This window comes from Haemorhous mexicanus, chromosome 3 (genome assembly GCF_027477595.1).
Source record: "Haemorhous mexicanus isolate bHaeMex1 chromosome 3, bHaeMex1.pri, whole genome shotgun sequence".
NCBI lineage: Eukaryota > Metazoa > Chordata > Aves > Passeriformes > Fringillidae > Haemorhous > Haemorhous mexicanus.
The window spans coordinates 94,685,770-94,697,204 of record NC_082343.1 but is presented as its reverse complement, the minus strand read 5'-3'; the positions used below and the strand labels follow the sequence as shown (position 1 = coordinate 94,697,204).

The 11,435-nt window shown below is 40.5% G+C and overlaps 1 protein-coding gene across 3 annotated transcripts in view; it reads right to left on the bottom strand.

The window, feature by feature from the left end:
• Positions 1–5,326: 5,326 nt before the first annotated feature.
• The window catches only part of ELOVL5 (ELOVL fatty acid elongase 5), a 39,585-nt gene continuing 33,476 nt past the window's right edge, over positions 5,327–11,435 (bottom strand). For all 3 annotated transcript variants that reach the window (XM_059842736.1, XM_059842737.1, XM_059842738.1), the window contains exons 6-8: positions 10,686–10,810; positions 8,708–8,842; positions 5,327–7,218 (exon numbers count right to left, since the gene is read on the bottom strand). In XM_059842736.1, the coding sequence (XP_059698719.1) occupies positions 7,087–7,218; positions 8,708–8,842; positions 10,686–10,810 (392 nt within the window). In that variant the 3' untranslated portion in view covers positions 5,327–7,086. The remainder of the gene's footprint in view (positions 7,219–8,707; positions 8,843–10,685; positions 10,811–11,435) is intronic.

Here is an 11,435-nt window from a genome sequence, read left to right as displayed (position 1 = left end):
ATTCTGATTTCCTACAACAGCTGGTAAAATTGAATTGGCATTTAGTAAACATTTGGCCTCCAGCAGCAGACAGAACAGCTGATAAAGACATGCTTCCTGCTTGCTAAATGGGATGAGACACCAGATGTCTAATCAATTACACAAATACCACAATACCTTGTTTCCGTATGTGTAGGAAAAAAATTCACTTCATTTCACTGTAAGTATTTTTACCAAGTAGTTTATCACCACATAAAATTACCTCTGGTGCTGGCTAATCCTGGTGGAAATGCTGTGAATATCCATTTAGGCAAGTCTCAGGCAGTAAAAGTGCAATTGTGCCCCAGGGGTTGTGCACTCCCCATTACACGAGTGCAGGAGCAGCAAATGCACAGGGGTAAACAACTCTGTGGGATTTCATTTTTATGTCAACACATTCGGTTCACTTGAAGTCTCACCTGCTCCCAAATGAAATGTGACAATGAGTAGGGTTTTGCATTTCTTTTTGTCACACGGCTGGACCATCCCTGGAGCTCCAGCTGCCTCTGAAGGGTGTGAAGCAACTCCTCTCATGAGGGAATTCAGGACTTTCTGAACACAGGCTTCCTTCACACGCTGTGCCACGGCAGTACCTTCCATTAGCACACAGAAGGTTCCTACACTGCCTTTAAAAACTTTCCAGGAATTATGGGACAGACTCCTGGAAAATGTGTTCCTTTAACATGTGTTAGATCTGGAAAAAATAAGAATTTTTTTTTAAACAAACAAACACACACACACACACACACACCAAAAAAAAAAAAAAAAAACCAAAAAAAAAACAAAAAAAAAAAAAACCACCAAAACCAAAGCAGTTGGTTCACTCCAGGGAGCATATTTTCCCAGACTACAAGACTGCCAGCTGTACTATGATGGCCTTCAGGTTTTCTGGTGCCTGGTACCTCGTGGCCTTTGGCAGATCTTCCTTCTGATCAAAGAAGCTGCCTTCTGCCTGGCTGCTGATTTGTAAGAGAAAAAAGCGTCCATGTGGCGTGGGGTGACCTTGGCCACCTGCCAGACACCCACCCAGCTGCTCTCTCCTCTCCTCAACAGGATTGGGGGTGGAAATAAGATGAAATGATTGAGGTTTGAGATAAAGACAGGAAGGTTACTCAGCAATAATTGTCATGGCCCAAATGGATTCTGGGAAAAATAATTTAATTTCTTTCCAATTCAAATAGAGCTGCATGTGAGACACAAAGACAAAAAACTAAAACACTCCTTACCCCCTTCTTCCAAGGCTGTTTCACTCCTTCATTCCCACCCCCTCTACCTCCTCCATGCTCCAGGTGCTGTGGGGGTAGTTCTGATCAGTCCATAGCAGCTCCTCTCTCCTCCTTGCTACTCAGGTTCCAGTGTGGGCCTTTCCCATGTGCTGAAGTCCTGGAGGAAAAACTTGCAGCATGGGCTCTCCACAGGCTGCAGTTCCTTCAGGGAATGTCCACCTGCTCCACCACGTGGCCTCCCATGGGCTGCACTGTGGGTATCTGCTTTGCCATAGGCCTCTCCACAGGCTGCAGGGGAATCTGCTCCAGCAACACCTCCTCCCCCTCCTTCCTCTCGCACCTTGGTGTCTGTAGGGCTGTTTCTCACACTTTTGTCATCCCTCCTCTCTGTGTTTTGCCCTTTCTTAGATACACTTTCACAGAGCCACCAACAGCTGCTTTTTGCCAGAATGCAGAGCAGCACACCAGGGGGTCCCATCCCCGGTTTTACCAGCTTTAAAAGTGCTCAGTGACCCATCTTCAAGCAATCCCCCAGACCTCCACACTACTCTTACGGGAAGAATGCTCCAGAGCCATATTCCACTAAAAAAAGCACTCGCCCTATTTCTAGCCTAGGAAGACTCTTGGGTAGCTTATACCCGTTTGATTTGTGTCATACACTTAAAATAGCTCATTTTCCTTCACGAAAACTTGAATCTACTGATGTGATGCCTGTATTGGCTGAGGTTACATGCCTTCTCAACACTGTTCTTGTTAACATCTGTTTTGCAGAACTTCTCCATTTCTTTGCCCATCCCAGTAACTCTTCTGTACAGCAGATCTTTTAAAATCAGTTTTCTTGAGAGATGATGTATTCATCAAAAGGAAGTCCTGCTAGAGCCTTATCCTCCCACATTCTTCCTACTAAAAATGGACCAATTAGCAAATAAGAGATTACCACCCCCCTTTTTTTTTTTTTTCACAGTTGCAACTTTAAGTTGTTGAAGAGATGATTTTAAATATATCTTCCTTCTCTTCAGTCATGTCCAACTGGAACTCCCATGGAAACAGCTGAAATTCTGTTACTGGTGCCTAAGAAGGATTTACAGTGATTCCATTTCTTACTCCAGCCATCAAGGTAGCTGCTGTAGGAGATGTACTCTTTCCTGGCACTGACAGTACTTTCTGATGTTGTCATCTCCAAACACAGTTGCAAATCGTCCTGGTTTTTATACCAGGGTTTCTCCTAAAACATTATTAATGGGCTCCGTTCTGGCTGAAAGCATTGAGACAAAGCATCTGCTCATCAGTTTGACCTTGCTTATCCATGGATCCTGTTGCTGGTCACCACACCCTCTAGTTTACATAATAATTTCCAAGATTAAAAATACTACCTATTCCAGAGGGATGGAAGATATGTTTTCTTTGTCTACACAGTATTTTTTTTTTTGTTAAAAACCAATATGGGTCAATCAGATGTGATTACTTCCAGAAAAGCACTGTTACATTTTCTCCCCTTTTCTTTTTACTTCCTTTTACTCATTCTTCACATTTATTCTGAAACCTGTCATCATACTGAAATCAGACTATCAAGTCTGCCAGAGACTTTTTACATTCCTCCTATAGAAAATATAGTATCTACATTATATATAATTGAAACACAAGACATGTAAGTCTCCTTCCTCCTTCTCCACATCCTGGTTTGACTCATTTAAAATAATGCACTTTTTAATTTTTTTATTTTTTTAACTATACCTTTGTTGCTCTTTTCCCTTCTTTCTGTTGGATATTATTTTAATACCTTTGACTTAAATCAAAATGCCTCTGCTACCGTCATGGGAGGCCCTGGGGACTCCAGGATCCCCTGCTCATACAAATGTGTTCTACTGAAACTGAGAAACGTATGGACCTTGTTTTGTATATCTGTATATTTAAAGTAAATTAATTAAGAATCGTAAATGGAATCAAAGTTAGCTCTGTAAATCAGTTTGTGAAACATCCTGATGATCACAACTAATCACTTTTGCTAGTGCGGGAATTCTTGGCAAGAGGATGACAGTGACAATATAAGTTAATCCTCTGTACCAATACAACTTGGAGCAGCATTTCTCTCACAAACCTCTACCTGTATTTCATCATTCCCTGCATTGCCTCAAAGGGATTCCCTGCAGAACCCACACAGCTCAAGTAATTTGGCCTCTGATTTTATTTTTACTTCTCTTCAGCATCCATCTTTTACATCTCTTTTTTTGAATAATGCACACATTTTAACAACATACATTCCAGTCTCATACAAGAAACACATTTTATCAACTTAAACTCAAGACAGCTACCAAATATCAAATATCAAGAGGCAATGCCCAGAATAGCTCTCTATGAGGTTTGGGGCTTTTGTTACCCCAGTTTTGGGGCTATAAGTCCTATCATAAGTTTCAACACTTACTATCTCTCTTGAATCAAGTAAAATGCACAGTCAACCACAAAGATTTCCATAATTGTTCTCTGCTTTTCCTCTTCCTGCCAACCTAAGAATCCCAGTTCCTGAGTGATCCCAGTCCCACAGTTGGCTTGCACATCCAGGATGCAGCACTCAATGTCAACAGCAGGATCACCCTAAAAAAGCTGCTTTCTGGCATTTGAGCTTACCTATCCCATTCACAGCTGAACAAAAGCTTAACATTTCATCACTGAGGCTGCAGAGCCTGAGTGCAGGGAAGGATATGGTCAGCTCTTGAACTGCACAAGATCTTAACCTAATGGTTTGTAGCTTGGTCATTCTCTCTGCAAATAACTGAACTGTGACATTCTCCTCAGCCACCTTTACATGACACCTCTCCATCCTGTTGGCAGCAGTTCATCTTTTTTTAACTCTCCTGCCTTCACAATACAAGAAGTCCTTTCTGAGGACTCTCTCATAGTCCCAGGCACCAGTCCCAGCTAGTAGGAAAACTATGTGTGATCAGGGAATTGAGGCAACCCTGTTACTTGCCCCAGGTCAGATGATGCACTGGAAGCTGAGCCAGCTGGGCAGACCCAAGGCTTGTGCTTGGGTCCATCAATTTTGGCAAGATCATGTCTGATCTAACCCAGCCAGCTCTCAGACACTTTTCAGACGCTGCTGAGACTGTAGAAGAGTATCCAGGAGCCACAGTTTTTGTCACACAGGTGTAGACACTGCTGATGTTCCCAAGGTCACATCTGCCAGTTTTGGACAAAGTCACTGGGTTTTGTCACCATGTGCCATTAACCTTGAAGGAAAGGTTTGCAGTGCAGCAGCCCCATCTCCACTGGCTCACACGGAGAGGCCAGGTTGGTGCTGTGCCTTCTGTCTTCCAGGTACTTCCTGGAGATTTGGCATAACAGCCAAAGAACTGCATCTTCCTGAGCCTTGCTTAGAAACACAGACAATCTCATAGCTGAGTTGGCATGTGAAGGAGAGGAAACTGTCTTAGCAACTACCTCAGGCACTCAGAGAACCCTCCCAGAGGAGACCAACAGAGCATGAAACCTCTGAGCCTTTCACACAAAGTGTAAACCCACTTCCCTGGTCTATGTTTTTTGTTTGAAGAGCCTGCAAGGGAAAAGACAGCCAGCCATGTAAGTAGCTCTCTTTTACCAAGTCCATCACCAGCCTATCTGGGGTTGTTGAAATGTTAAACACTGAAATCAGAGAGGGTTCTAAAACTATCACCTAGGGGCAAGGGGAGCTAAAAGGAAATTGCAAAAATGCTCTCATTCTGGAGAGAGGTATTATCCCCATTCTACAGACAGGACAGCTGAGGCAGGAAGCTCCTCTCAGTCACATTAAGCTTTGCTCCTGGCACTCATCTCAAGCTATTGAGGCTGCTCTGCATTCAGTGAGTCAGTAATCCCAGTGGGAGTTAAATCCATCACACGGACCAGTATTTCTACAGCCAGGCAAGGGAATAGTGTTTAGTAACTGCCAAAGGTTTCTGTGAAGATTGTGTTGCCAAATCTCTGGTACACTAAATGTCCCTGAGTATCTGCAGCTGTTCTTCCATCATGGTGGCTCCTCCTTGGCCTGACACAGGATGGGGCAATGCATTGAATCATTGTACAGACCCACAGAATTCAGGCAGGGATCATCAAAAGTGTTTTAATGATTAAACCATGTCAAACATTAACAATGAAGTATATTCAGATGAGCCAAGAGTTTATTTCTAGCACATTTAGACAGACTATTTTGAACATTATAGCTGCTGTACTGAGCTATGTAAAGACTCTGCAAACCAGTACCCAGAAATGAAGACACACGCACAAGCTTTGATAATGTAAACATAACAGACACTGTCTCCTTCAAAACGAGGAATGAAAACCCACAAGGCTAGTAAGAGAACTTATTAATTCCTTAAGAGATGTGCAAAAACTTTAAAAAAGATTTAAAAACAATTAAATGTGTTAAAACTGGCATTTATATAAATATCAAAAAACCAAATAGTTAAACTTGAGCAATGACCAGCAGAATGTCTTGCACAATTCTATTTTTCAGAGCTTAATGGACTCCACCATGGAAGATACCAGAATACTAGCAACAGATAGTGGCTCTGCAACTGACTCCTTATTTGTGCAAGACAGCATTTTACAAGAAGGAGTAACTTAAACCAGCACTCAAACCAAACCCTTAGATAACAAGCCAAAACATTACCAGTGATATACACAACTCACATTACAGAAACAGACATTTCCAGCACATTTCAGTAACATTTTAAAAACATTAGCTATGACTTAAACTGTTTAAACTTGCTTATTTGGGAAAAAAAAAATCTTTGTGTTAGGCACATTTTGAAAGTGAATGTATGCTACATGAAAAACAGTTCAGATACCAACTTACATACAGACAGTTCAATCAGAAAAGCATCTTTCTGGCTCCACTTTTAAATATACTTTTGGATATGTCACAGACTTGAACAGTAGCTCCTAAAATATGGATATGGCTATGGTAATAACACTTGAAACTGCCAGTTTTATATTAAAAACCACTCTTCATTTAGCATTTAAGAACTCTCAGAAATAAGAAAGAAAAAAAGAAAAGTAAAAAGAATAGATGGGTCCACCCTGTATATGCTCTAAACTTTAGAGACAATATTTAAATCTTACTCGACTCTGTAAGCGCCAATTGCTTTTATGTTAGTGATGTACTTCAAATAAAAAAATAAGATCTATTAAAAAGGTAAAATAACTTTTCCATCTGTTTTGTAACTGTTGAGTCAATTAAAGCCAAATATACAAAACTAAATGCGCCATTTCCAATTTCACTGTATCGAGTAAGAGATACGTAGCATCGTGTATCACATACAGAACAGTAAAATGATCAATGGATTCTTCTAAGTGACTTTTTGACAAAAAGTCAATCAACTAAAAAGTTGAAACATACCCTAATTTTTAAACCAGTAATAAGCTTTGGGCCCTGCTTTTTAATTTAAGGCATGTGTGTTTATCTACTGAAACCAGCATCATACAAATTACCTCTACAATCACATGCATGATCTAGTTAAAAAAATGGAGGTTTAGATTACAGTGTTTTCAAATTGTGAATCATAATTCAGCACCTATCATATTGACTAGTAAGGCAACAGCAGTGTCGGATAATATGATAATACTCCCTTCCATAGTCTATAGCAGGGTCAGTGACAGCCCAGAATTATTTTTAAACTTTAACCTACTTTTATGTTCTGTATACAGTTTCTAGGGTGTTTGCACTGGTTAAGTCCTACATAAATCACACTATTCTAGGCAGGAATAGTTACAGTAGCCATTAGAGTATTAGTGCACAACTCTCATTGTGCTTACAATCAGATGATTTTGTTGTTGGGGTTATCAAAATGGTTTTTCAGTTTGGTCTTCAATCCTTCCTTTGTTTCCTTTGTTTCACATTGTTCTCAAGGGAAGAAAAGCTGTTTGTGTACCCGTTCGCAATGGCCGTGGAGCCATTCTGATACTCTTTCCTCCTCGAGGATGCCTTCTTGTTGTAAGTCTAAAATACATGGAAAGATACATGGGTTTGCTTAATTGGATATAAATAACCACTTCTTCACAGTAATTCTAGAAACAAAAAAGTAAACTTGCATTCATCATTTTTAAAGACCTTGTGCCAGTGGTAAGAGTCTAACAAGCTCAACCACTTTTTGTCTATGAGAGTACACTACGCCTTTCATTCATCACAGTGAGAGGAGTAGTTCACTTGAAAAGAAAAAGGCTTGGCAGTATGATGGCAGTGTTATACTAATAGTAAATCAGAAACAAGGGAAGCAATTTTATGAGCAGATGATGGGATAAAAATATACTCAAAAATTATATGTGAGGAAGGAGGTTAGTCACTGCAGGTGACAGTACCCTGAACAAAGCCAGAACAAGAAGTAGGTAAACAACAAAAGTGAGGGAAGTTCAGAGATAGAAATGTGATGGGAATTTCCATTGGCTAAGACAAGAATCAAAAACTAACAGAACTGGGGAGACTGTTTAAAAAATTAGAGACAGTAAAATATACATAATTTTTTTTCAAAGGGGCTCAGCTACCTGACAAAAGCAGATTTCCCCAAATTTCTGTGTGAAAGGAATTTAAACAATTAAAAGTCAAAAGATAAGCAAAATTGACAAAAACAAGTAATATCTGGAATATACTATAATGTTTAATTAGCACGTTCACATGCAGCAAGTGATAGAAATCATGGGACTGATTTTCGGAAGTTCCAGAAGAACAGACAGGGAAGCCTGTTGTGTTTCCCCCCATGAATCATTCTCACAGGAACCAAAATGCCCAATCTCTCAAATGACATTTGAAACATATAACAGAGGTTGCTTGTTTGGGGGCAGCAGGCTGTTGGTTTGATTTTCTGCAGACAGTAGTGCATGATTTTCTGTAGACAGTAGCTGTACATCTTTGTACAGAGCCCAATTATGAACCGCTCAGAATAACACATACCAAGTCTGGATCTGTTCAAACATGAAATCAGATTTGTAGAAACACAACTAAACCCACTTATTTTCCATATGAAAATACAAAAAAGTGCCTGCAGAAGTGAACAAAATCCATATTTCTGCATGTTGTGTGTTTAGGAAGTTTCTCTGGATAAAAATCAAGCATTCCCCCTTGTAAAAGCAGAAATGAACAATTCCTTCGGGTACTTCACACAGGTTCACATGCTGTTGGTTTATTTCAGACTGGAAAGCTTTGTCTCACATAAAGCTCCTCCTCTCCCTTACCTGCAGTTAAAATTGCAATAAGCCTTTTTTTTTTTTTTTAATAACTGGCTTACTGAAATTACTAGGCATTCTGAATGATGGGTACAAGGCATCAGAAGATTTGAAAGCAGGGAGTGGATCAACAAGCATAGTACTTCAAGAATGAATGTATGTTAGTGGAGGATAGCAAAAGGACATTTCCAGCATATCTTTCTGTCACAGTTTTCCAGTGAGATATAGCCAGCAGAATGCTAGAAAGAGTTGATGAATATTACTTTTACCTGAATATAAAAATTTGTGAAGAGGATAATCAAAGAAATCATGTAAAAAATCTGAAAATACAGCCACCCCATAGGAAATGCACACGGCCAAACAACACCACAGCTGGTCTGGAAGATTGTCAAGACAAACTGAATCTGGGGAGAGAAAACAAAAATAAGAGAAATGGAGCACATTAATGGAAGGAGGAAAAAAACCATGAGTGACCAAAACCCCAACAGTTATTTCCAAAACAAGTAAAAGAGTATGCAATAGTGTGTGTTTGGCAAGTGTTTTCTCTATAAACCTGAGTTAGCAGACATTCAGATTGTGGTATCCTGTAAAGAGTGTTTATTTGTATTTTTCCATTTTAGAACATTAGAGTAACTTACTTAGAACTGATATATAAGTGTCCCAAGGAAGAAAGACCACCTTCTTCCTAGTGAGAGTTCAGTGGGATTTGACTTTACCATCCTAATGGAGTAGATTTGCATCTCACTGCTTCAGCTGCAAAAGACCCGGGGTCACTTGATCTACACACAGACCTCTGCAATCCCTTCCCACAGACAGGAACTGTCTGACATATGGCTCCAGTGGAAAAATGTTTGGGGTTAAGGCTGCAAGGAAGCTGGGGAACCAGGGAAGAGGATAAGGGTTCAATTATCTTTAATTGTCTCTTTTGGAAAAACAGAGTTTGGGCTTATGTGATGCAGAGGGCCTTAGGCAAAACTCATCCTCACATAAAGGCTACCAGATTAGGGAATGTTTATTTAAAAAGGGAAAGACTGTTCTGCTCTGCTATTTTGCTGCCCTAACAGCTATGCATGCAGAGCAAGCAAGGAAGTGAAAGCAGCTATGACAATAGCCAGGGGAGCAACTGAAGCACCAAGACACTGCACTCTGTAGCACTTGAACCACCAGGATGAAGAATAGTGCCTAAATCTGGAAAGAAAAACAGAAGCAAACCTCAAATCAAAGCAACCCCCCCCCCCCCCCCCCCATGCCTCCCATGAAAATAATGAGCCCTTAACTACAATACTTAGCCATCCTTCAGGAAGAACACTGCTAAAAAAAACATGTTGAGAATCAACACTGTGAATTGCTGGCAGTAAATGTTATTAATCATCACCAGCAAATGTTATTAAATCTATTCACAGCTGTGAGAAGGGGTGGGGTGGAGGGGCAAGAATATAACAAAATAATTTATCTCCAGGTTTCAGTTTCCCCCTCTATAATATGGGGAAGAGAGAACACTCCTGCACATTTCCTTGTGGTGTTCTGACATGTTGTACACATTGAAACCCGGTTCTCATGCAGTATCACTACAGCATGTGCTGTATTACTTAATTTCACTGCTCTTACCACCTCCAGCATACAGTGGTCAGGCTTCATCACCACACACACTAGAGACAATGCAAATGGATACAAGGAGTCCAACACAGAATTACAAGAAAAAATCTGCCCATTTAAAGTGCAGAAGAGAGCAGAAATATTGAATAGTTTTTAATAAACCATTTGCAACTGCATGCAAAAGTAGGACAGAAAAGGCATTGTCCCTCAGGACTAGAATGGCCCTTGTTAGCTGTGGATGGCATTGCACTCAGTTTCTGGTCTGTCCCAGCCTGACCAACCAAGCACAGGGAAGAGCAGGCTAGCTCAAGAGGGCTTGTAAGAAAAGCCTCATCCCTGGCTACTGAGTCCCAGAAATCTCAGCACTGCAATTCCCAAATGCATCTAGCCACACAACATGGTATGGGGGAGAAAGATCCCACAGACCTCAGCATTGATTCATGTACATCCCCATTCCCCCATCATCTTGAAAACAGAGCAAACAGATGCGCAGAAGCTGGATTTCTAAGGTGACGTAGGCACCCTAGAGAGGTACTAGCTCTCATTCTCTCTTCTTCTGTCCCCTGCCAAAATTTCCTGACTTGGTAAAGACAAGAGGTCCTCATCACGAATACAAGAGCCTGCTGAAGCACTGAAGAGCAAGTCACTCACCAGCTGCCCCTGAGTGATGTACTTCTTCCACCACAGATAAGGACGCATTGCTGGAACAGCAGACAATCCGTAGTAGGAGTACATGAGGACATGGATAAAGCTGTTCAGTGTGGCACCAAAGTAAGCTAAAAAAAGGGCAAGGGAAAAAGAAAGTACACTGCATTACCAAGAAGGAACATGCTGTTTCATGGAACCTACAAAAATAACAAGTTCAGAATGTTACTATTTAAAATATTATTTCTCTTAGAAGAAAAGCAAGAGGGTTCTTTTTTTACCCCGTTTTTTATTCTGCCTACCCAATGGAGTAGCTGAGCTGCTTTGCAGCTTCGTGCTTTACACCAGCCTTCTGGTTTTGTTTCCTCAAGTTACTCTTTTTTACATCTACATTATGGTTTCTCAAGGGAACTGAGGAAACTGATAAAAAGGAGGAATGCTCACATACCAAACAATCAATAGCTTCACCCATCTACTTTTAGGCTGATTTCACTTCCTTCCAGGCAGGAGCCAATTTTGTCATTTATAACCAAAAAAGCTTCAGTTACCTTCAGAAACTGCAAGTTAGCTATTTTATTTGTCCTTGTTTACAGCACCTTTAGTCATTAAAGAAACTTCTAGCTTAACACCAAACTGCATCGAGCTGTGATTACATAACAAAATATAAAGCTTGGAAGAAGAAAAACACATGACTAGAAATAGTACAAAAGTGTTTTCAAGATCACATGAGCACAAGATAGGTTCTATGTAGATTGC